Source organism: Lonchura striata, chromosome 22 (assembly GCF_046129695.1).
Source record: "Lonchura striata isolate bLonStr1 chromosome 22, bLonStr1.mat, whole genome shotgun sequence".
In the NCBI taxonomy this organism is placed as follows: Eukaryota; Metazoa; Chordata; class Aves; order Passeriformes; family Estrildidae; genus Lonchura; species Lonchura striata.
The window spans coordinates 9,295,109-9,320,398 of NC_134624.1; the positions used below are offsets into that span (position 1 = coordinate 9,295,109).

At 56.3% G+C, this 25,290-nt stretch overlaps 1 protein-coding gene across 7 annotated transcripts in view; it reads right to left on the bottom strand.

Annotated features, from left to right (window-relative positions):
• The window catches only part of KCNT1 (potassium sodium-activated channel subfamily T member 1), a 75,088-nt gene that overhangs the window by 4,674 nt on the left and 45,124 nt on the right, over positions 1–25,290 (bottom strand). For 4 of the 7 annotated variants that reach the window (XM_021543624.2, XM_021543623.2, XM_021543630.2 and 1 more), the window contains 27 exons: positions 15,162–15,241; positions 14,124–14,223; positions 12,995–13,051; positions 12,622–12,670; positions 12,432–12,491; positions 11,619–11,693; positions 11,204–11,287; positions 10,671–10,765; positions 9,666–9,846; positions 9,424–9,588; positions 9,195–9,331; positions 8,982–9,045; positions 8,222–8,330; positions 7,937–8,045; positions 6,808–6,957; positions 5,833–6,071; positions 4,134–4,350; positions 3,708–3,813; positions 3,457–3,629; positions 3,187–3,258; positions 2,784–2,918; positions 2,454–2,565; positions 2,139–2,240; positions 1,958–2,041; positions 1,542–1,670; positions 1,193–1,213; positions 83–386 (listed from right to left, as the gene is read on the bottom strand). In XM_021543624.2, coding sequence (XP_021399299.1) covers positions 83–386; positions 1,193–1,213; positions 1,542–1,670; positions 1,958–2,041; positions 2,139–2,240; positions 2,454–2,565; positions 2,784–2,918; positions 3,187–3,258; positions 3,457–3,629; positions 3,708–3,813; positions 4,134–4,350; positions 5,833–6,071; positions 6,808–6,957; positions 7,937–8,045; positions 8,222–8,330; positions 8,982–9,045; positions 9,195–9,331; positions 9,424–9,588; positions 9,666–9,846; positions 10,671–10,765; positions 11,204–11,287; positions 11,619–11,693; positions 12,432–12,491; positions 12,622–12,670; positions 12,995–13,051; positions 14,124–14,223; positions 15,162–15,241 — 3,209 coding nt within the window. Of the gene's footprint in view, positions 1–82; positions 387–1,192; positions 1,214–1,541; positions 1,671–1,957; positions 2,042–2,138; positions 2,241–2,453; positions 2,566–2,783; positions 2,919–3,186; positions 3,259–3,456; positions 3,630–3,707; positions 3,814–4,133; positions 4,351–5,832; positions 6,072–6,807; positions 6,958–7,936; positions 8,046–8,221; positions 8,331–8,981; positions 9,046–9,194; positions 9,332–9,423; positions 9,589–9,665; positions 9,847–10,670; positions 10,766–11,203; positions 11,288–11,618; positions 11,694–12,431; positions 12,492–12,621; positions 12,671–12,994; positions 13,052–14,123; positions 14,224–15,161; positions 15,242–22,275; positions 22,318–25,290 lie in introns of all 7 variants that reach the window. The other 3 variants (XM_021543629.2, XM_021543628.2, XM_021543626.2) reach the window with 1 other exon arrangement.

Genomic DNA, 25,290 nt, shown 5'->3' on the forward strand with positions numbered 1-25,290 from the left:
GCTGGCACGGGGGTCGGGGTTACCTGAGGAGCCCGCGGGCGGGAGGCAGCGCCGCAGAGCGGCTCGGCCGAGCGGCACTTACCGTACCCGGTGGTGGGCAAGCCCAGGTGCTTCATACGGTTTTTGACGAGCTCGGACAGCTCCTGCCGCTCGGAGCGCCGGTAGAGGCTGAGGCGCTGCTGGCTGATCCACTCGGCCGTCTTGCTGGAGTGCTTGTTGCCCTTCCTGCTCAGCCGCCGTGCCCACTGCATGCTCTTGCGCCGCAGCAGCGGGTGCTCCGACTGGTCGCTGGAGCACGAGTTGCGGTGGTGGCTCGTCTTGATGCCCCAGTGCTCCTTGACGTCCTTGGTGTCCTCGCAGTCCTCAACATTGATTGAGATCTGTGACTAGAAGCCCAGCAGGTCACGCGGGATGGGGGGTGGCCGAGAGGGGTTTGGCCTGTGCCTGGCAGGGTGGGATCTCTCCCACGGGGTGGGTCCTTCCTCTGACCCAAATGGGCTCTCCCAGCACTTTGTCTCCGCACTGCAAGAGCCGCCGGGCTGGCAGATTTCACAGAATCCCAGAATGGTTTGGATTGGAGGGAGCATGAAGCTCATCTCGTTCCACTCCTGGCATGGCCCACCAGAGCAGGTTGCTCCAAGTCCTGTCCAGCCTGGCCTTGAACATCCAGGGATGGGGCAGCCCTTGGATAAGCTGAGGGGAGTCTTGTGGGCACCTGACACCTCACACAGGATCGCCTCTGGGGCATCTGCCCAAGGAACAGCCATGCCCTCATCTCCCTCTCTTCCTTCTTACAGCATCTGTGCTGCCACACGTCTGACCCAGCAATCCCCAGGGGTGAGCAGGAGTTCATTAATGAAGCCTTTTAAAGCATCTCAAGGAGCTGGACTGCATTTAATTAAACGTCAACTTTCAGCTCCCTGTTACCGCTTCAAGTTGAAAACTGAAAGTATTTTAAAGGGACGCCGGCTCCCTCCCTCGCTCCTGATCCCAGTTAATTACATCAGGGCACTGAGGCTCAGCCAATGTCTCCCTACCGTGGGGACAGGCAGCGCTGTGCTGGCAGCAGGGCTGAGAGCTGGCACAAAGCACGGGGTGGCTCTGGGTGGCCAGAGCCAGCCCAGGGACCAGGCGGGGGCGTGGGACGGGGAGGCAGCGCCCGAGCGCGCGGCCGGACGCGAGCGGCACTCACCTGCGCTCGGATGTCGTGGGGCTGCAGCAGGGGAGGAGGAAGGGAAAACCACGAGTCAGTCCAGCAAAGGGGCAGCCCTGCTGTGCCCACCCTGCTCCCCAAGGTGCCCAGTGGCGTGGCAGAGCCGTGCCAAGAACATCTGCCCGGAGAGAGGGGCACTGACCCTGACCCAGCTGGGGACCCAGGACGCCACCACCCAGCGCAGCCACTCTAACGAGATGAGCACAAAAATTCTCCATCCCCTGTTCTCCCCTCCCCACTGCTGCTGCAATCTGAGGTGCACCAGGGACCGACACCCTCCTGGATGCCAGCCTGGCTGGCACCACCAGCAGCCCCTTCCCAGCCCTACCTCGGAGGTGGCGAACATGTGCGACTCCGTCCTGTAAATCCCGATGGGGATCTCGGCACTGGAGGAGCAGAGCTTCTGGAAGAGGCGGCCGTAGGTCCGGATCCACAGGTCATCCTCAGTGATCTTCATCTGAGGAACACAGCACCCACATGGACCCCCGTGTGCACCTCGGGCTGCTCCGCCACCATCCCAAAAGAAAATCAGGGGCAATTTCTGACCTCAGCCTTCAAAACAGGGAGTTTGATCCTTGGTGGCTTTTGGTAGCACTGAGGCTCCCCAAAATGGAAGGGAACAATGACCTGGCAATGCTGTTCCCACCCCAGTTCTTCAGAAGAGGGGAACCCCAACCCCACGCACAGGGTGACAGATGCCACCAGAGCCAGAGCAGTTTCATGCCAAGGGGATCTGGCACGTACCGCACACAGGTACCCGGAGCCCGGCGTGGTGTCGAGGCCCAGCAGCAGCCGAGTGATGCTGATCATGTAATCCTTCACGAAGGACTGGGGAGACATTTGGGCAGGAAACCAGGGCAAGGTTTGCTCAGCTGCTCCCTGGGGGATGCCAAGGGCAGGCCAGAGCTGCACGGCTGCATCTCACCTGGTAGAGCAGCGTGTCCAACATGCTGATGCTGAAGACCCTCCCGGCTGCAAAGGGCAGCCGGAACATGAAGGCCAAGTTGGAGCCATTCTCTCGCTCTCTCTGCAAGAAGAAGGGGAAGTTTGAGCTCAAATTGCACAGGAACTTGGAGGACTCATGGCAATGGAAGGGCACAGGTGTAATGATTCTGGTGGGTGTGCCAGGAGGAAACCAGGGCAGCATCTTTGCACTGTAGAAAAGGAGGATATTTTTTTCTCCATGGAAATGTGTGAGACATGATCGGGTTTCCTGGACATGGGAACGACCTCCTCTTACCTTTTCTAGCTTGGAAAGGGCCAGAGAGTAACTGTCCTTGGCTCGGAACTGCATGAACCTCATGTTGGAGGGGTGGGTCAGCTCCGTGATAATGCTGAGGCTGGGGAAGAGCCTGCAATGGAAAGAGATCTGCTGTCCTGCAGCTGTCTCAGAGGATTTAAAGCCTGAGGCAGCCCACAGTCATCCCTGTCCTGTCTGAGGTCAGAAATAGCTGGTTACATGCTGCTTCCTTCAGCAAACCCAGTGCCAGATGTGTCCCACTGCGCGTAGCCACCACGCCAGGCTCTGGCAGCCTTCCTGGCCTTGTCCCCAGCAGTGGTCAGCCCTCACCTGAACATGGTCTGGACGTTGACAATCGTCTTGGCATCTGCCATGTAGTCCTCCTCGGCACTCATGGTGCTCTCCTTGTCCACCACCACCAAGTTGTCGGCGTAGATGATGCCACACTGCAGCAAACTGTCCAGGCTGGGCAGTCCCCAAAGAGAAGAGCGCAGGGTCAGCCCTTGGAAACGACACAGGGAAGCAGCACAGGGGTTCCACGGCGAGCCCAGGCTGCTCCCGACCTGCTCTTCACCTGCTCCCATCTCCCAGGGAGGGGTTGACAACTCGAGAAGCCCAAGGTGGGCTCAGCTCTACGCTACCAACCCTGGGGCTTCTCACGGGGCGACTGAACAGGCTGGGCCGGGGCAAACGCAACAATGCGGGCACGACAGCCACACGTGGAAACACCTACTTGTCAATGGTGCCCTCCATGTAGTAAACCATGGGGAAACAGCAGATGGCCTCCAGAAAGTGGTGCTCAGGCCTGGGGGGAGAGCCACAGAGAGCGAGGTGGTTCAGCACGTCCACGCAGCAAAGACAGACACCAAACCCCAGGGCTGACCAGCCCAGGCACCCAGCGGTGGCACCGCTGCCCCCTCACACTCCCACCACCAGCACAAAATGCCCGGGGCAGCGCAGGGAGGTTCTGTGGGAGGGAGAACACCCGTGGAGAAGTACTTGCTTGTTGTCCAGCAGCAGCACGATGGGGTTGAGCTCCTTGCGGGAGCGGTAGTACGCCCGCAGCGGGACGATGAAGTTGTAGAGGCCGTTGCCGGCTGTTTCCGCAGAAACGATGATCAGTTTGTTCTTGAACCCGTAGGCTTTGGCGTCCTCGAAGCTGTTGTGCTTGCAGCCCTGCGCGGGACAGCGCGGGGACTCAGCGGACACGTCCTGGGGGCTCAGCCCCAGGCAGCCCCCGCAGCCCCTGCACACCTTGTCCAGCCTCAGGCAGCAGAACGGGGCTTTCTCGGGCAGGAGGTGGCACAGGGTGGGCGAGCTCCCGATGTAGGGCGAGTTTGGGGGGTAGCCCTTCACGTACCTGCAGCAGAGAGAAACCTGTGTGAGGACACGGGGAGAGCTTTCCATTTATCCAACGCTCGGATGCTGGGGAAAACACTCAACAGCAACACTGGCAAACGCCCTGCAAAACTGTCCCGCGGCAGCTGGGAATTCCCTGAATATGCACATTGAGGAGTGCTTTTTGCCATGAGGTTGTAAAGATGCAGGGACAGAGCGCTCATGGAAAACCAGGAGGGGCTGAGCCTGAGCTTCCCGGGGCCCCAGTGCCTCTGAAACTGGAACAAACTGGGAGCAGCCACCATGAAGCAGAGAAATCTCCACCGACAGAGAGCCACTCACTCCACCACCGCCGAGCCCTCCTCGTCCGACTGCGTCATCTCGTCCTCGGACTGGTCGCTGAGGAGGTCGCAGGGCAGCAGGGAGGAGGTGTCAGCCAGCTCCAGCACCGGGGCGATGCTGGGCCGCCGCGTGCCCGAGCCGTTCTCGGCCGGCAGCGCCAGCTTGCTGCTGTTGGCAGGGCGGCACTCGGTGTTCTGCAGGTCCATGGCCACTGTTCCTGGACACAGAACACGCTCTAAGCGGGGGAAATGTCTCAAAAGCCTCCTGTCCCCGAGCCCTGCTCGGGGGTGAGGCAGCCCAGCTGATGCTCAGCTGTTCGTGGGCACAGGTAGAGCCCCCACTGGTGAGCTCCACCCGTGTGCAGCATCTCCCCAGGGCTCAGCGGTCCCTGGGGTCTGTCCTTCTCTCCATTCCCCTCGCAGCTCCACCTGCTGCTCCCTGAACTGCCAAACCTGCAGGGGTTTTTGTCATGCTGATGTATCTCCGAGAGGACAACCCTGCAGCCCAACCCCTGCCCGCAGCTCCTCGGGGGCTCTGGGAGACACCAGCCAGGTTAGGAACCACATCTGCCCTTCCCATGGACGTCCTTCTGCCCCAGGGAGAGGCAGGCAGGCAGCAATGTCCTCACCCACCTCCCACACCCCTCCTGAGCAGCTCCAGCTCTTAGAATCTCAGAATCCTCTGAGGATTCTGAGAAAGGAACAGGAAAGTCCCCTAAGATTGAACGCAACCATTCCCCCGGCACTCTCAACCTGCCACTAAATCAACCAAATGCCACACCTACACGTCATTTAAATCCCTCCAGGGATGATGACTCCCCCACTGCCCTGGGCAGGCTGTGCCAATGCATCACAGCCTTTTCTGTGAAGGAATTTTTCCTGATATCCAACAGGGAACAAGAGAAACTTCCTCATCCTGTCCTCCAGCAGCTTCCAAAACCCAAACACATCGATGGAGTGTCCCAAGAAGCAGAGCCCTTGCCAAACACCGCTGCCCTGCTGGCACTCACGTCATTTCTGTCCCTCTCATCACCTCTGCCCAAGGTCCCTCTGTGTAGGAGCTGTGTGACGAGAACTGTGACAAACACGGCTCAGCAAAGCACTCTGAGGCTTGCTGGGGGATAATCTATGCAAATTGCTGCTCAGGAGTACAAACACATAAATTATTTGCTTCAAATATAATGTGCTCGTGTGGCTCAGCTCCTCCAAAACTTGTTCTCCCCAGATACAAGAGGGAAGTAATGACTCATGGTATTTTTCACTTGCACAAATGCACTGCTGGCTGCAGAGAGAGCTGCGCTCTTCCTCGCTTTGGGAATCATAAACGTGATTTAGGATGTGCCCCACGGCATTTCTTCTTCCAGCCTTGGAAATAATTGGGGGCTAAATCCAGGCTTGGGGCATTTATGCAAATACCCTTAATGATAATAGGCATCACGAGGTTTAATAATGATATTTGAGCTTGCTGAGAGCACCCAGGGTGCAAGGAAAGATGTATTTTACTGGTGAGATGGCTGGGAGAGAGCATGGAAAGGGCTTTTCAGGGAGAGGGGGAGTGTGGCAAGGAGCGTGTAAAACACAAAATAAACCCAAAACCACAAAATAAACCCAAACGTGGGGGAGGAAGGGAACCCAAACGTGGGGGAGGTGATGGAGTGGGGTGTGCCAGCTCCTGCTGCCCCCCGAGCCCCCCGACTCACCCATGCTGGCGATGATGCTGTGCACGGGCAGCCGGGAGGGGCCGTCGTAGCTGCCCCTGCCCGCAAAGCCCTTCTTCTTCTGCTTCTCCTCCTGCTTGAAGATGAAGGCAGAGTTCTCCTCCTTGGTGATGTTGATGTAGAAGCAGGTGTCCGACGCTGCCATGATGTGCCGCGGCCCGGGGTTCAGCAGGATGCTTTTGTTCTCCTCCCTGCGGATGCCGATCAGGCAGACACCGTACCTGTGCCGGGAGCAGGGGCTGAGCATTCCCAGAGGAGAAAAACCTCCCTGGGGCATTGTCCCGGAGAAAAACCCCCCCGGGGCATTGTCCTGGAGAAAAATCCCTCGGGGCAATGTTCCAGAGAAAAACCCCTCGTGGACATTGTCCTGGAGAAAAACCCCTCGGGGCATTATCCCGGAGAAAAATCCATTGGGGCATCATCCCGGAGAAAAACCCCTCCATAAACCCCTCCGGGGCATTGTCCCAGAGAAAAACCCCTCGGGGCATTGTCCCTGAGAAAAATCCCTCCAAAAACCCCTCCGGGGCATTGTCCCGGAGAAAAACCCCTCGGGGCATTGTCCTGGAGAAAAATCCCTCCAAAAACCCCTCGGGGCATCGTCCCAGAGAAAAACCCCTCAGGGGCATCATCCCAGAGTAAAACCCCTCTGGGGCATCATCCCGGAGAAAAACCCCTCCAAAAACCCCTCTGGGGCACTGTCCCAGAGAAAAACCCCTCCGGGGCATTGTCCTGGAGAAAAACCCCTCCAAAAACCCCTCTGGGGCATTGTCCTGGAGAAAAACCCCTCTGGGGCATTGTCCTGGAGAAAAACCCCTCCATAAACCCCTCCGGGGCATTGTCCTGGAGAAAAACCCCTCCAAAAACCCCTCCGGGGCATTGTCCCCACACAAAGCACCGGCAGCCCCCCAGGCCTGAGCCCAGGCATGCAGAGCAGGACCCCCAGCCCCCCGCCCTCACTTCTTGTGGGCGTGGAAGGCGGCGTAGGTGAAGCTCTTGCCCTCGTACTCCATGAAGAATTTGCTGTCGCCCATGCGGATGTGATAGACCTCGTTGCCCGAGCAGCGCCCGTACATCCGCTGCCACTGCTCCGGAGACTCCTGACCCTCCCTGCAGGCACGGCAGAGTCAGGAGGGATCTGCTGGGGCTGGGGTGGGACCCCCAGGGGTGGGATGGGATGGTGGGACCCGTGGAACTGGGTTAGACCCCTGGAGCTGTGACAGACCCCCAGAGTTGGGATGGGAACCCTGGAGCTGGGATGGGAACCCCGGAGCTAGGATGGGACGGTGGGATCCCTGGAGCTGGGTTAAACCCCTGGAGCTGTGACAGACCCCTGGAGCTGGGATGGGACCCCCGGAGCTGGCACAGATCCCAGGACTCCAGCCAGATCCCAGGACAGAGCACCAACAATCTCTGGAGCTGCCCCGGAGCCCGGCAGCAGGGGGGTGACAGTGACACATGGCCACGAGCTGTCGGTGCTCGCCGAGGATGAGCTCGTTTTCATTTTGGGTTTTAAGTGCCTTTTTATTTAACGAGGGCTCCTGCAGGGTGCAGGGGGAGGGTGCAGAGCCTGTGTTGGCAAACAGCCCCGAGCATGGGGCGGGAGACATCTGGCAAGGATGTTTCATGGCTGTTCTGATGGCACTTTACCCAAAATTCAGACATTTCTGACTGGCCAAGGAGTGCAGGGCACACACCACTGCTCCCCTGTGCTGGCAGTGCTCCTTCCAGCCATGCTGGACATAAACCCACCAAAAAACCCTGCAGGGTCTGGTGCTGCTTGCGCTGTGAATTCACCTTCCTGCCAGCAGCACCGTGCCAATACAAAGATATTTTTACCTCCAGTCTCTGGAAAGCTGGCATTGCCCAGCCCACCTGCACTGGTGTGGTCCCTTTACAAACTGAGCTTTTGCTCGAGACCTGGATGGGGGCCCCAGACCCCACTGTGCCCCCCAGCCCCATCCCAGACCCCATCCTCTCTGCCCTGAGCTCAGAGACCTCAGTTCTGCCATCCCTGCAGGCCCAGGGGTGGGCAGGGGTGGGCAGGGATGGGCAGGGATGGGCAGGGATGGGCAGGGACAGCACTCACTGGCCACGGGAGGTGTGCACCAGCAGCGTGATGAGGGTGGAGGTGGCAGGGCAGACACAGTTCAGTGCCAGCATGGCGTATTTGCACTCTTCCTCACACACAACGTGATCTGAAAGGCAGAGGGGACCATCACAGAGGGGAGGGGGACAGATGGGTTCCCTGGCTGGCAGGGCCCAGGAATGGGGTCGTTTTGGGGTGGTGTTGGGCACAGGGTGTTTCCGCCTCCTGCCAGTCCAGGAGGGCTCTCAGCTGACCAAGAGCTGCTGTGCAGCTGCTCCAACTCACCAGCAAACTTGACATGAAATTTGTTTTCTGGCTTTAGGATCTGAACGTAGAGAGGACAGTTTGGAGCAAAGTCTTTGACAGCCCAGGCCCTCAGGATGGTTTGGTGGTCCTGGACGGGGACAAGAGCAACGAGAGCTGCTTGGTTGATGGTTTCTTTTCCCCAAGACTTCTACACCTGGGATGAACTGCAAAGCACCCAGCCACCCTGGAGCTGTACAGCAAGGGCTCCTCCTGCCTCTGGTGCTCCCCGAGGCCCAGCACTGATGGGAAACCAGCAGAAAAAGGTGAGCCCACAGGGGCTCAGCCAGCAGCGTGCTGCTGCATGTCTCTGTGCCATCGCCAAGGTTCTCCATGGCACTCAGCCCCTTTGCTGGGCACAGGTGACATCAACACCACCCAAGCCCCTTCTGCCTGAAAAATGCCCCCTCCCTGTGGATATTCTCAGTTCAGTCAGAGAGAAAATGAAGGTTTCTAACCAGGCAGAAGCCTGGGAAGCAGTTAAGAATGTAAATCATTCTTTATCTCTCTTGTTGTTCACATTGTTTATAGATAAGTTTTGCCACTGCATGTCATTCACTGCACACCAATGGGGTGAGATGTTTTCACTCTAGGACCAATAGAATGGGTCTAGATGTACTCTCTGTAAAAGAGAGGTGTATTTGAAATAAATCAGAGTTCCACTCTCTCGCCTTCTGAGGTGGAGTCATTTCTCACCATCCTGCCTCAAGGGTGTCACCTCCCCACCCCTGACTGGACTCACCGCCGCTGTTCTGTCCACCTCGTTTCGGCTGCTGAGGATGAAGCAAGCTTCTCCATTGTCCATCCTGCAAGAGAGAGCAGCGACCCCATGGACTGCAGAGCCCAATGGGCACTGCCCACCCCAGCCAGGCCACTGCCAGCCCCCCCAGACCCACGGGGACGCAGCTGGGGTGACCCTCCGTGCCAGGGACGTGCAGCGCGTCCCTCCGCTCACTTGGCTCTCATGAGGTCCTGGTCCTTGAGCGCAGAGCCCTGGAGGTAGATCACCCTCTGGGACCACAGGGGGATCTGCAGCACGCGCCGCACCTGGATGTCCATCTCCGTCGGGCACAGGATCACCACGTAGTAATCCTGGGAAAGAGAAAAAGAGAGAGAGGCCGCCGTGCCTGGGTCCCGTGGGGCTGTGACCCGGCAGCGGCGTGTGAGCTCGGCCCCGTGCTCACCTGCAGGCGCGGGTGGGCGTAGAACTCGTTGAGGAAGTCCATGAGGAGGTCGATCTTGAGGGAGCTGACGCACAGCACCACGTGCTTCTCGGTCTGCGCGCGGTGCCGGCTGTAGTTCCCGCCCGACTTCTGCCGCTCCATCCACAGGTAGACGAGCTCCTCGAACTGCGGAGGGCACGGAGCTGATGTCCCCTCCGGCAGGGCCGGGGGTCCCTCCCCACCCTCAGCTGTGCAGGTCTCACCTGGAGCGGCAGCACCACCAGGGCCACGCAGATCATGATCACCACCAGGAGCTGGGAAGGCCAAATCTTTGGTGTCACATCTCCGTAGCCCACGGTGGAAAAGGTGACGATGCAGAAATAGAAGGACTTGAAGAGGGAGAGCTTCTCACCTGCTCTTTCTAAATGCTGGATGCCACAGGTCCTGGAAGGGAAAAGCCCCATCACAGCAGAACCCCACGCACCTGCGGCTCGAAGCCATCCTGCTGGACACAAGCGTCACCCAAGCCTTCCTGGGCCTAAGCTGTACCCCCTCCGTCCCCAAACTCATCCAGCAGCAGGGCTGGGAGCACCACTGAGCTCTGAAATAGCATTAATCATCCACACCAGAGCATCATCTTTATTGCCAAAAACTCATGAGCCTAAAAACCTCATTTCCTCTCCATTCGGCAACTTAATAGTTCAATATGCCTCAAACCCAGACCGAGGGAGCCAGAGGAGAATTCAAAGCCTAATTCAGAGCTAAATAGCCAGTGATGAGCTCTGCTCCCCTGCACAAAGGAACACCCTTGAAGCTGGCAATGGCAGGGAAAGGGCCCAGTTAATTACCAGGAGCCCCAGTGGCCAATTACACAAATGAGCTTGGGAGCTGTGATGGGTGGGGGAGGAAGAGCTCGGCTGGTGAAGGAACCATCCCTGGGGAATGAGCCACCCCTCACCTGCCCCTGGGGGAAGCTGCTGTCCCTGCCCTCGTGTCCACATCCCCCAGCTGCCTCTGACAACACCCTCATCCTCACAAAAAACTTCCTGTTAAAACCCTGGAATAAGGCAGGATCATTAATTTGACCCAGAAACCCTCTCACAGAGCTCAGTGTGCTGGGGATGGAGCAAAGCAGGGGGAGGTGGGAGCCCTGCAAAGCCCAGCTCTGCCAGCTGCCCCAGATGGGCACAGCTGGATTCCCAGGGTGGGCACAGCTGGATTCCCTGGATCAGGAAGGGGGGTTTAGAGAAATGGAGAACACCACTGACCCCGTGAAAACGAGACACAGGAGGGTGCAGATGAGGATGAGCACCTGGTTGAACATCGCTGACTGCGTCCTTTGGATGGCTCGGTGCAGGTCGTTCTGGGGAGACAGAGACGGATTTTCCCCCACAGAGCCTGGGGGAAAATCCCCTCCAGGCACCAGCTGCTGCCTCCAGCAGTGCCCTCCCCAGGGAAGGGCGAGCCTGGATTTTGGGAAGGGATGTGCGTTCCCATCAGCAAGTCTGGGGTCTGCTGCCTGGAGAGACAGCTCTGGTGGGAACAGGGGAATGGCTGGAACACCTCACCCCTGACCACCCTGGCTCAGACACCGAGGGGCTCCTGGTCACAGCCTGGCATTCCCAGCCTGGCATTCCCAGCCTGGCATTCCCAGCCTGGCATTCCCAGCCTGGCATTCCGTGGCACAGCTGCACACACCAAGCTCCAAATCTTGCCTCAGAGCTGAGGGCAGCCAAGGGTCCCTTCCCAGTCCTGCTGCCCCTCCACATCCCCGAGGAGCTGGACAAAAGGCATCACTCACAATCATGTTCTCCAGGGCGTACTTGGCCAGCCAGCAGTTCAGAAACACAGGAATGAATAAATTCCGCAAAGGAGGCCAGAATATCTACGGAAGCAAGGGTTATTCACAGAGAAATCCATGCTCTTTTGAAAAATAGAGCTATAAGCAGCCAATCCTCCCTGTCTGGAAGGATTCAAATCCAAGCTGAGCAGAAGCTGCCACCAAGCACTGCCCTGCTTCCCTAGCTGCAGCTGGAAAGGGAGGATGGGTTTTGGGATAACACTCTAGAAAAAGTCATTATATTGTCAAATATTGAAGGGGAAATTTCCTGCCAGTCTTAAAAACCACTTGGCCAGAAACACATTTGTCTTTATTTCAGCACCAAAATACAGCACTTACTCAGAGCTGCCTTCAAAAGTCACCGGGACACACTCACCGTGATGATGAACGGCACCGTGTTGATCATCTCCAGGATGAAGGAAATGCGAAAAATCTGTTCCCAGATGTTCCCCTGAGGAATCAAAAGCAAAGAAGAATTAAATAACCTTAAAAATCTTGCCAGAGGACAATTAAAATTATCCCAGTCTGCCACAGACCCTGCTGGATGAGGGAAATACGGTGCAGGAGAGGTGCAGTGGTGGTGACAAACACTCTGGGAGCAGGAAATATTCCCGAACTGCTCGGTTCTCTCCAGAGCCACTACATCCATCTGTCACTGCTGCCACCCAGAGCTGGGGGACAACACTTGATGCAAGGATGCAGGGTGACAGTGACAGCTACAGATCGCTGGCACTCAGAGCAGGGGGTGACGCAGGCTCTGGGTCTCTGCTGCCAACCCTCCCCTGGCCCCTGAGAAGATGCCATTTGTCAAGGTCACTTTTTCTGGCCATTTTAGGTGGCTTTGGTCCAAAGGAGTCAGCTTGTGCCTCTCCTTGTCTGGCTCCCTCCGGAGGAGCGGGACACGAGCAGGAGTCGCCCTGCCGAGCTCAGGAAATCTGGGATGTGTCAGCCTGACACCAAACGCAGTGAGGCTGCATTAAATGAGTCTGGATTTCTGAGAAAGCACAAAAAGAAGAGATTCTGCTCTGCTCAACGCTTATCCAGCAGCCCGGGGGGGAATGAGAATGGAAAACACCCGGAGACATCGGGCAGACCAACACCCTCCCGGGATGCTGCGGGCTCCGAGGTGGAGAAATCAATTCCTGCCGGGGGCAGAGGCAGGCTGAGCCCTCCCAGGCCAGCCCCTCACCTTGTAGCTGAGATAGGTGAGCAGCATGGTCTCCAGGAAGCTGATGAGGGCGATGCTGACCTGCAGGGACACACAGGGGAGGCTCCAGGGCTCTCTCCAGGCGCTGGCAGTGGATGGGAGCTCGCCGAGCCCCCCTGGCCCGGGGAGCCCCAGCTGGGGCAGAGCTCCCAGCCCAGCAAGGGCTGCTCACCTGCACGGCCCACAGAGGGGTTTTTCTGTCCACCCAAAAGATGTGTGACCTGCAAGGAAACCCAGAGGGGATCTGAGCTGTGGCCTGGCTGTTTTCACCCCCCAAAATGCAAACCCGAGGCCATCCCCGGTTCAGGAGTCTCCCTCCTGCACCGTTTGCTGGAACAGCCCCTGCACTGGAAATCAGCCATGGCCAAGGGTGCAGCCACTGGCACTTGGCACTGGATTTGGTTCTGGGATGCTGCTCCACATCCCTCGAGCAGCCCCACGACCAAGAAACAGCCTCAGGCAGCTGCCAGCAGCAGCCACCTCCATCCCTCTGCCCCCACATCGTGGCAGAGCTGACCCAGGGCGCTGGAGCAGCTCCCACTCACCAGTTGATGTTCGTGGACTGGTTGAACGCCGTGTAATTCTGCTTTTCGCATTCCCAGCTGGGAGAGAAAGAGCAGGAAAAGCAGTCAGGGGACAGGGATGCTGGGATTGACTCCCTGGGATCACTGGAGAGCATTTCCACGGATCCAGACTCCCTGATTCCTGCAGCCAGGGCTTTGCACAGGAAAAGTCTCACCCAGGCAGCCTTGAACATCTCATTACTGGAGGACAAAAGCCCTCAGGTGCTTCAGCCCCTAGCAGGGATGCTGTGGAATGCTGATTCTCCCTGGCACAGTGCAGAACACAGGCTGCAGGGAGCTGGGAACTGGGAATTACCAGGTTACAATTAGCAAAAATTGCTGAGCTGCAGCTTCTGGGACAAGGCTGGCTGGGCCCCAGCACCCTGCCAGGCAGGCAGCAGCGGGCTGAGCCCTCCCTGCCCTGCTGAGAGGGATGTGCTCCTGCTGGCCAGCCTTGCTGCTGCCACACTCCCCCAGGAAAATGTGGAATTCCCCGAGCTGCAGCTGTGCTGCACCTCTCAAGGATGAGCATCCGTGTCCTGCTTCATTCTCACAGGTCTGAAAGCACTTTCAGAACACACAGATGTGCTTGCTAGTCTGCAGCCTTTACAAGGAGAAAATCAAATTGCCAATTATCCAAGCTCTTGGGGAAGAAAAAAAACCACCACATTGTACATGAGCTAAACGAAGCAAGGACACATTAAAAATAGGCTTATACTGACACCCAGCACAAAGCTGATGTGTGGAATCATCCATCACCTCGAGGATCCACGCAGCACACCGTATTTCCCTCTCAAATGGGATTTAGTGTTAATGTCTTCAAGGGCATCAGCCTTCAGAAAATATTTGCATGGTGATGTCCTGGAGTGTCTGAAAGCCACACTGAGCCCCTGACAGAGTCAGACAGAACTTGGAAATGAGCATGACCTGAATTTTTCCACCATGCTCTGCTCAGCAGATACCCCCACACCATCCCCGGGCTTTGAGCAGGGGACACCAGCCTGGCAAGTTTTGTTAAAGCACCAATTCAAACAGCTGGGGGGAGGAAAAATCCCATCCTCAGAGCTGCCAGTCCCCAGTGAGCCCTGCCCGGGCAGCCGGGGGCACTCACCAGCCGATGCCCTCCTCGGGGTTGTCGAGCAGGACGCGGACGATGTACAGGAGGCACGTCAGCAGCTTCAGGGAGAAGTTGAAGAGCCGGATCCTCAGGCCTGTGGTGGAGGGCAGCAGGGATGGGGCAGCACTCCCGAGCACCCCACAGACCCCAGACAGCCTGGGTGCCCTGTGCATGCCCCACAGCACAGGAGCCCTCTGAGCCCCGGGGGGCTGCAGGAGCCCCAGGTCAGCAGCACTGCCCTGCTCCCCACATCCTGCCCAGTGTCACAGACACAGGAATCAATAACCATAATCAGCCCCTTGCTGACCCCAATAGATGTGAGAGACTAACGAGGAGCTGCTGGAGTGTATCCCCCTCATTAGCAGGGATCCATTTAAAAGCACCAGAGCAGCACTGACCACGTCACAAGCACCTTGCAGGAGCAGGGATGGAGAGGAAAAGCTGCTGCTTTATCCACTCCGCCTCCCCAGCCAGTTCATGGGGTTATTACTCAGATTACAAGTGAGAAATTCATCACATTTTCATTAAAAACTTCCCCGTGGGCACCCTGCTGTGCTGCACTCCAGCTTTTTAGCAAGACCAACAGGATGCAGACAGGAAAAGAAAAGGAGAATTTATAAATTAACGAGCAGGCCCCCTCCAGACAGCTAATGACATCTCGGAGGAAGAAAATAAAAACACCATCAGTCAAGTGGAGACTAACCCCGATGGCTGGAGCAGGAGAGGGCCACTCACAGCCTGCCCTGGCTGTCCCCACAGCCTCAGGGAGGCACAGCCAGCTTGGTGACGGGGACACTGGCTCCCTGACACCCACCCAGCTGTTTGTCACGCCGTGGCTGTCCCCAGGGAGCAGAGGTGGCGGGAGCCATCCTCTCCTCCCCATGCAAACATCCCCCAAAGCGAGCTGGCCAAAAAAGGGGCCAGGAGGCAGGAGCAGCCCCGGGCTGGGGACACGCGGGGACAGGGCCACCAGCAGATGGCAATGGCTTCGCATCCCTCGGGGCTCGCTCGGCAGGTGCCCGGAGCACTCACTGGATCGCTGGTTCTTGATGAAGAAGAGCTTCAGGCGCTCCTTGAAGGTGTTTTCATTCACGTAGAACTCGACCTGCACCCTGCGGGGGAAGCGCTGTCAGCGGGGTGGCAGGGCAGGAGCGCCCCGTGCCCCGTCCCAGCCGGGTGACCCCGCTGGCACCCCGGGTGACCCGGGCTCGGCCGGGGCTCCCGGCTGTCCCCGCAGGGCCACACCAGCAGCACCAGCAGCCGGGAGCCACCAGAGCAGCCGATGTGACCCCGGGCCAGCTCTGCTGGGGCTTGGCTTTCCTTCGCACACAGCCAGCCGACAGCACAGCCGCAAACTTCTCCCTTCACACGCTTCACCACGTCCAAAACCCCCAAAATATCGGCCCTGGAGCAGCCTCTCCTCGTTTGTCAGAGCAGGAGCTGGCCAGGACAATGTCCCCGGTGTCCCCAGTATGTTCTGGCTCTGTCGCGCCCTGCCTCTGCCTGGGGAGGAGAAACACTCTGCATGGAAGCTGTTAAAAACAGTTCTGCTCTAAAAGGAGAAAATTTGCCTTTGTTGCTAAGATACCACTCTTGGTCATTCCAGAAAAACCCAGGAGCTGACAACCAACCCCAAACATCTCCTGGCATCCAAGGCCACAGGTGGTGGCTCGTGGCACAGGGACGGTGCCAGGGCAGAGCGTCACCTGCCAGGACCCTTCACAGAATCCGGCAGGGAGGAGCAGCAGGAGGATCTGGAATGCCCCATCCCTGAATTCCAGGTGGATCTGGGAATGCCCCATCCCCGCCCTCCAGGTGGATCTGGGAATGCCCCATCCCTGCATTCCAGGTGGATCTGGGAATGCCCCATCCCTGCATTCCAGGTGGATCTGGGAATGCCCCATCCCTCCATTCCAGGTGGATCTGGGAATGCCCCATCCCTGCATTCCAAGTGGATCTGGGAATGCCCCATCCCCGCCTTCCAGATGGATCTGGGAATGCCCCATCCCTGCATTCCAAGTGGATCTGGGAATGCCCCATCCCTCCATTCCAGATGGATCTGGGAATGTCCCATCCCCGCCCTCCAGATGGATCTGGGAATGCCCCATCCCTGCATTCCAAGTGGATCTGGGAATGCCCCATCCCTCCATTCCAGATGGATCTGGGAATGCCCCATCCCTCCATTCCAGGTGGATCTGGGAATGCCCCATCCCTGCATTCCAGGTGGATCTGGGAACATCCCATCCCCACCTTCCTTGGCTGCTCCTGCCTCCCCAGTGGCCGCACCCGCAGCCCCTGCCAGCCCCACACTGCACCCATGGGGATGGAGAAAACCTCCTGCAGGGTGTCAGCAGGGTCAGGGATCCTGGACGGATCCTGGTGTGGGTAAATCGGTCCCAGCTCAGCTCATCCGCCCCTCGGGGCACTTTAAAATCGCCCGCAGCCCTTTGCAGTCATTATTCACCACTCTGACCCGCCCTGCTCCTGCCTCGCCTTTAGACCGAGCACGACAAACTCTGCTCCTCGCTGCGGGGCCACAGAGCAGCTCAGTGCCGTGAGTTAGCCATCGTTCCTGCTTCCAGCAAGCCCTAAGGAATCTCTCCTGCCATTGCTCCTTCTCTGCTCTCTAACCTGATCAATCAGGCGTGCTCCCCAGCCCAGGCACCCAGCAAGGGCAGCGAATTCCCGGGGACAGGCGCTGCCATCCCGCTCCATCCCGCAGCTGCCAGGCCCTGATTTATTGGGGAGCAGCCTCTCCTCGCTCTGAATATCTACCGACCATTCATGCCCAACTGATCAGGCAGCAAATTGGGAAAGGGTTTAACAAGATCTTCATCCCCAGCTGTCTTAAGGGGTGGGGAGGTGGCCAGAGGGGCTCTGCACCACGCCTGGTGGTGGACAACCCCAGAGCCCACTGCAGGGAGAGAGCAGGAGAATTCACAAGCCCTGGCTCATCAGCACGATGCTTGAGGAGCAAAGAGCGTGGACGCAGAGCCTCAGAGCCCAGCCTTCACACCTGCTAAAATTAATGGTTTCCAGAGCCAGACTCGGCAAATCATTTCTCCGTGCCAGGGCATAGATCAGCTGTCACAACTGCTCACAACGCTGCACACAAGATAATTGCTCCTGCTCCTTATTAAAAATGCCCAGGAAGTGCTGGGAACTGGCTTTCAGCTCCGACAGCAGCGCTGAGCACCCCATTCATCAGCACCCCCGAGGACTGAGCGCCTTGAGGAGCTGCAGACTTCAGGGAGCACGATTCCTCTGCCAGACATTTGTCTCCTATCAAAGCAACAAACAGCTAAATAAATCTCTGCCTTCAGACAGATGGTTCACTGATCTGTGGAGCTGTGGCCCACCTCGAGACAATGACTGTAATTGCTGATGGATAAAAGGACTAAATGATGAGATCTAACTCTTTATGATAAAGTGGCCCACGTGTTCATCCATCCTGATGGCTGCTGGAAGAAGGAACACTGGGAAAACAATCAAGCAACAAAAAGCCATGTCTGGACTGTGGGGAACAGGGTGTTTAACACTACAAAGAGATGGAGAAATAAAAGAACGTGGAGGAACCTGCCGAGGCTGAGCCCCAGATCTTTGTGGGGGTCCCACTATGCAGGTGAATCCAACCCCCCAAAGCTGAATGAGGGGTGGCTCTTCCCAGGCAGCAGCACCATCCCAAAGTATCAAAGCTCCTACTCCATTTCCAGCTGAGGGAAGGAGATGATATCATGTCAAACGTACCCTTTAATTTCATTGTCAGGAAGTTAACTGGGAATAAGAATCAAGCAAAACTCTGACTGCATTGTTACCACCCCAAAACACGCCGTGACAGCTCTGCCTTTGCAGCAGCTCAGCCAGGATGGGGTGCTCAAAGTGCTGCCATGGCTGGGCATCCTTCCCACCTGGAGCATCCTTCCCACCTGGAGCATCCTTCCCACCTGGAGCATTGTCCCCACTGCCCAAGCATCCTGGTGCCAGCCCATTCCAAGGGTCCCCAGCTCCACAGCTTCCCCACCTCACCCCTGCTGAGCCCCCCCAGGCTACGAAAACAAAGATCCTGGTATGAGTTTAGTTACAAGCCCTCTGCTTGGAAGTGTAATTACTGCTATTATGCACTTCATAATGCCTGAGTGACTTCGTTTTCTTCGCTCGGTTATTTATTGTTCTTTATTAATCTAAGATTAGAGGCAATTTGTTGTAAGATGATGAGTTCCCAAAAAAAGACACAATAGTTTGTTCAGAAAAGTGCAGGATGAAAGGCCAGGACGAGCACATCACAGCCCACCAGCATTCAAACAGACACTGAGGGGCACAGCCCCTGCTCCATCCTTTCAATTGAAGCTGGGACAATTCTCTTAAAAAAGGAGGAAAACACAAAAAATATGAACCCATGCAGGGATTTCTTGTCCCAGGAAGTGTCTCAAGGAATTTCCCCCATCATGCAGCAGGATGCAAACAAGACTATTCTGAGGGTTTTTTTTGGGGGGGAGACAGTGTCCAACAAACCAGCAAAACCTCAGAAATCTCTGCAATCTGGTGGGTGCCAGCACCCACCTCTGCCAAGGCAGCCAAAGTGAGACCCCACTTCACCCCTCCACTCCAGCTCAGCTCAGCTCACAGCTCTGCACCCACACGGATCAAACACACAAAAAATGTGGCTGCAGCCAGGCTGGAATTACAGAAATGTGCTGCTGGCCCAGCTGGGCTCCCTGGGGATGGGCTGTGGGTACCAGACACAGCTCAGAGGAAGGTGAGGAGCGGGCTGGCAGTGCAGGTCTGCAGCATTTCCTCTCCCAGCAGCCCGAGCAGGCTGTGCAGGATGCTCTGAGGGCACCGTGCCATGGCCAGGCTGCCTCCAGCCCTCGCTCAGCACCCGGAGCAGCCGGTGCCAGCTGGAACCCGAGCAGAGCCAAAATCCTTCCCAAATAAACCACAAAACCTGCCAGGCTGGGGCTCAGGTATCTGCTGATGAAATACCCGGGCAGCTCCAGCCTTCCTGATTCCCTTTGGGAAGTTTTTCCTTGTCCCCCCACCATTTTTGTGATTATGTGTTTGGAGACCAAAACTTCAGCGAGACGGGTGCCAGGGGGGTGAGCTGTGCCCTGTGTCTGCCATCCTCCATCCACGGGGGATGAGCTGTGCCCTGTGTCTGCCATCCTCCATCCACGGGGGATGAGCTGTGCCCTGTGTCTGCCATCCTCCATCCACGGGGGATGAGCTGTGCCCTGTGTCTGCCATCCTTCATCCACGGGGGCAAGCAGAGGACGGTGACAGCTCCAGCCCTGCCCAGCCGAGCTCTCGGAGCAGGTTTTGGGGACGGGAATGGGAATGGGAACGGGAATGGGAACGGGAATGGGAATGGCTGTGTGCAGCCAGCCTGGGCAGACGCGGGCAGCGAGCTGCCCCTGCGCTCGGCACGCGTTAATTGAACAATTACTCAAAGGAGGAGGAGGGCTGCGCTTTCAGCAGGGCTGAACGGCTCCAAAGAGGGGCAGGGATCGGCTCCAGGGATGCCCGGGCTCACCCTCCTGGCACGGGTGATGCCCTGCCCAGGGCTCTGCAGCCCCGGGAGTGCCTCGGATTCTCCGGGCATCACCGAGCGCCCGCGGAGCTCTCCCACTGCGGCAGCTCCTCCGGAGAATCTGGGGCACGTTTTTAAACAAGAAAGCACAAAACTGCCAGGGAGGGCCGGGGAGCTGGGGTGGCTGTGCCTACTCTGGGGGCAGAGCCCCCTGCCAACGCTGCGGATCCACGGAGGGAAGGGGAGAGGGGAGATCTCTCTGGGGGGGTTCAGGTGCTGAGGGAGCTGCAGAGAGTACTGGGGACACCACTGGGGACACCACTGGGGACACCACACGGTCCAAAAGGCCAAGGATTGCAAACAGGGCAGATCTGCCCACTTTTAGCGAATTTTCTCATCCCCCATCCCTTAGTAGGTGCAACACTGAAGCTGCTGTCCCCCTCATCCCAGAATCCCAGAAGATCCTCAGGGATCACAGCAACACCCAGCCCCGAGGTGCTCAGCACGTCCCGCACCAGCCTGGGACAGGCACTGTCACATCCACCTTGGCACAGCCGCCGTGCCACCATCACAGCCACCGTGGCACTGTCACAGCCACTGTGCCACCATCACAGCTGTCATGGCACATTCAGAGTCATCATGGTATTACCACAGTCATCGTGGCACTGTCGCAGCCACCCCAGCAGTGTCACATCCACCGTGCCACCATCACAGCCACCATGTCTCCATCACAGCCATCATGGCACTGTCAGAGTCACCATGGTATTACCACAGTCGTTGTGGCACTGTCACAACCACCATGTCTCCATCACAGCCATCATGGCACTGTCACAGCCATCATGGCACTGTCACAGCCACCGTGGCACTGTCACAGCCACCGTGGCACTGCCACAACCCTGACAGGAAAGGCAGCTGCCCCTCCTGGCACAGCACATGCCAAGGCTAATCGCAGACCACGACCAGCAGAGTCCAGTCCCACATCAATAAACACTGCCCAGGGAGCCAGGATGCTGTGGCACATCTTGCCCCTCAAGCCCAAGGACTCATTCCTTCAAGATTTCATGCACTTACCATGGGAATCAACCAGAAAAAACCCTCCTGTTTTATTATGGAGTGTGATTTTTTTTTGCCCAAAGAAAGAATTGATATTGCCAACCACTCTGCAGCAAATTAAACCCAGCTGGGTGCAGGTAATGTCATCCTGGCTCCAGCAGTAATGCTGCAGTTGTATTTTTGGGGATGAAAATTCCAAGCAGCCACTACAGGAAAAACCCTGCCCAAGGGTTGGTTTGGCCTCCAGAGCCGTTTATCTCTCACCATGCCCTGAGCTCATCCTGGTGTGCCAGTGGGACAAGGGCTGGCACAAACTGCAGGAAGGGCTTCGTGGGCCTGAAGAGATGCAGCAGAAATCTCCTGCCTGACTTTTAGTTCTTTTCTATATATGTATAATTTTTTATTAGGGAGGACATTGCAATGGAAATGGGATTTTTATCGATTCCTCATTCCCTGAAGGCAGCTGTAATCCCTCTCCAACTGTGTTCAGCAGCTGCAGAGCTCATTTCCAGGCACCAAACCAAACACTGGAGGAAACAGGGACATGCTCAGGGCTTCAAGCTGTAGATAATAAAATACTTTGGGCTGGAGGGACCTTAAAGTTCATCCTGTTCCAAGCCCTGCTGTGGGCAAGGACACCTTCCACTACCCCAGGGTGCTCCAAGCCCTGTCCAGCCTGGGCTTGGACACTTCCAGGATGGGGCAGCAGCTCCCACCCAAGGTTTGGATGGTGCTCATGGCTGGGCAGTGGCACCACTTGCTCCTCAATAATTTAATTCTACTTCTAGTGAAGGTTAAAACCCCAAGAGGGAAGCAGCAGTGGGATGCCAGGCTGTGTTCCCTTTGGCCTATTTGTTTTGCAACATTGGAGAGCGACACTCATGAGCCTGCTCCTGTAATTGCTTGTGCTGATGAATCTGCATTGTTTAATTAGGGCTGTGCATGGAGCTCATCGTTAATGGATAATTGCTGATTTGCTGCTATCAATTCTTCCTCAATAAACTTATTCTTATTATTCCTTCTTTTAGTTACTGTTAATAAATCTTTTTTTTTAAGTTTTGAGCCTGCTTTGCCTTCCTCCTAATCCTACCTCACAGCAGGAGATGAGTAAATAAATTCTAGTGGCTGCACTGGTGTTTGGCCACAATTGTCTGTCCATGGAAGCAGGGAATCCTCCCCATGGTGGGAATTGTTGAAGAAGCTCCCATACACAATTCCTTGGTGCCCAGGGCAGCAAAGGACAAATCTTGTGCTTATTGGCTCCCTTAAAAGCAGGATCATCGTGGAGCACAGACTGGTTGGGGTTGGAAGGGACCTTTAAGGGTCACCTGGCTCCAGCTGTGGGCAGGGACAATTCCACCAGACCAAAACCCAATTCTACTAGACCAGGATGTTCCAAACCCCATCCATGCTGGCCTGGAACACTTCCACGGATGGAGCATCCACTTTAACCCCCAGTGACTCAGAGCCAAGGTCAACCACTGCTCTCAGCAGCAGGTACTGCCCAAAAAACTCAGGGTCCCTTGTCCCTCCCCACGGCACCAGAAATGCAGGAGCAGAACTTACTGTGAGAAGGAGGAATCCACGCTGAAATCCTCGGCGTGAGGCCTAAGAGCGAGAGCAGCACAGAGGGTGAGGGAATGCAGAGCCCCCAGCCCCAAAACAGCCCTGCTGGGGGTGTCCCACCGGGGATGTCCCCCTGGGGATGTCCCATCAGAGATGTCCTAATGTTTTGTCTATTTGAACCAGGTCTCATAAGCTCTCATAGACAAACATCCCACCCTTGATAGCTCAGCTACCTCAGGTGGCATAAAAGCAGCCAGGATGGCTCCTGTGACAGTGTTGGAAGCAAAAAAAGTTTTCATGAAAGGCAAAATAAAAAAGCTCTTCACAGAGAAAAACCCAGTCAGTACAAGAGGTTCTTGCTCCTGCTAAAACACTTCACAAAAGCGATTTACTTCTTTTGTTCTCTTATTTTTCTAGGGAATTGCTTAGGCGGGACTTTTTGGCTCCTGTCCAATTGGCTCTCCTTAAGTTGGAGGTGAAGTCCCCAAGGTCCTATGAGGTGCCTTTTAACCAAATTGAGGAGAGAAACTTCTGGCCTTTTGCCCTTTTTAAGGAGACAAAGGGTAACTTGTGCACTCAACAGGGGCACATTCCTTCAGTGTCCCTCCAGGGCTGTCCCAGCACCACGGGGAGCAGAGGCCACCCAAGTGCTCGGCCGAGGTCACACCACACCTGGGACATGTCCCTGCTCAGCTCCCAGTGATGCTCTGCCGATTGCAGCCCCTTCAAGGACTCGGCTCCGTGGGTAAAACCAGGTTTTATGGCTGGTTTATGCCTTTTGTTTTCTAAATGGTTCTCACAAACTGCTTGGCTGCTCTGCCTCTAATCAGTGCCACGCTTGGTGCAGAGAAATTGGGCTTTGAAGGGTGGGTGCTTTCAGGAATCAGCACTGTGCCTCTCCCGGGCTGGTTTTACAGACACGAGTGATGAGCAGAGAAGGGGAACGAAAATAGAGTAAAAAAATAAACCAAAAAATCAAATAACAAAGGAGCAATGAGGGGGATGAGGGGTTCAAGGCAAGGTGAGGAAGAACACAGAGAAAAAGAAGAGTGGGTGGGAGGTAAAGGGCCTGTGCTGGTGTACTGTACATCCCACAGACAGACAGACAGACAGACAGCACAGGGCTGTCACAATTCCACACACAGCAATTCCAGCTGCAAAGCAAAAAATCCCCTTGTGAAAATGGTGCTGCCACCAAGACACCCAGGGATGGCCGAGTCCCCATCCTTTTCTGAGCCTTTTCCTGTTCCAGCAGTTCCCTCTCTCCTTTCCTGATTTACTGCGAGCCAGGGACTCTGAGAAATATCATCACAGCCAAGGGGCCACTGCAGACCATAAAGATTTCTCTTGCATTTTGCTTTTGCTTTACAAGGCTGCAGCACTCCGGCACAGTTCAAACGAAATAAAAGCAATAAATCCACATTTCAGCAGGAATACAAGCCAAAAGGAAGTTGATCCATCCCTCAGCTACGAGGAGCAGCCTCCCTGGGACGGGATTTATTTTGCTCCTACCCCTGGGCTCTGTTCTGTGCAGAGCCTGGGAGGAGCTCATTGCTCCATCCTGAATCCCAGGCTGCTCCAAGCCCTGTCCAGCCTGGCCTTGGACACTCCCAGAGATGGGGCACCCTGTGCCAGGGCCTCCCCACCCTCACAGGGAAGGATTTCTCCCCAGTATTTAATCTAGCCCTGCTTTATGTCAGTGTGAAGCCATTCCCCACATCCTGTCACTCCAGGCCCTTATCCAAAGTCCTTCTCCAGCTCTCTTGGAGCCCCTTTTGCTGGAGGCTGCTGTAGGATCCCCCCAGAGCCTTTTCTTCTCTGGGCTCAGCTCCTGCCCTGCTCCCTCCTGCCATTTCCCCCTCTTCCCTCTCATTCCCAGCTTTCTCCTGGAGCATTAAGTTAATTCACACCAAAGTGGTCTCTTGTGCCACCTCCCACAGCAAGAACAAGCCCTGGGGTGGCTCTACAGCTGTGCCATGCCTCGGAGCAGCCCTGGCATTTATTCCTGCCCAGCAGCCCGGGTTTTCTGCAGCTGCAGAGCCTGGGGAAGGAGCCTGGCAGCAAAATTGGATTATCCCACGTTAGCAGCAGGGGCTGCTCGGGCCCCTGGCCTGCCTTGGCTTTTGAGCAGTGGCCTTTTCTGCCTCACAGAGATGTTTCTGGGGAAAGAATCAGCGAATAATTTGGTTTTCTCCTAATCTGGTGCCAGCTGGCAGGCGGGAAGGGTGGGGGAACAGGAGCTAATTCCAGCTGCAGAGCAACGCTCCTGAAAGCCAACCAGCGAAGGCACAAAACCACACAGATCAGAAGGTTCTGAGAGAACTGGGGTGTGCCAGGGAGATCCCCAGGATTCCTTCCCCCAAATCCATGGGCTCAGGAGGACAATGGACACCTCACTCACATGGAGGCAGCACGGACAAAGGGGATTCCAAAATCATGGACACACATAAACCTCCCCAAGGGTGGCTTTGGCCACTCTGTGACATAGTTAAAGCACATGCAATAAAATAATCTATTTTTGGTTACAAAAAGGTGAAAAGGTGCTTTTGGCTCCCAAATCAGTGAATTTCGCTGTGCTGGTCACAGAGGGAAGAAGTGATTTAAGGTATCCCACTGAAACTCTCCTTCTTCCCACCAGGCACCCAAATTCTCATCATATGAGAGGTTTCTCCAAGAAAACTAAAAATCATTCCAAATCTCATCTGGACATCCCAAAAACGCTTTAACAGTGATTTATAATATACAGAACCTAAGCCACTTAATGGAGTCAGAAAGGTTACACTGGCTTTTAACGTGTTTTAGATAATCTACTTCAAATTGACCTTTTTACTCCATCCAGACCTGGCTCCGTGAGAGCAGACAAACCCCGGCTCGCCTCATTGCCATGGAAAACAACGACAGCACAGGCAGGAAAGCACCTTGGCTGCCCTGCAGCACCCAGGGGCTGGGAGAGCAGAGCTGAGCCCCTGGTGATGCCAAGCATCAGCCAGCGTGCCAGGCTGGTGGCTGGCACAA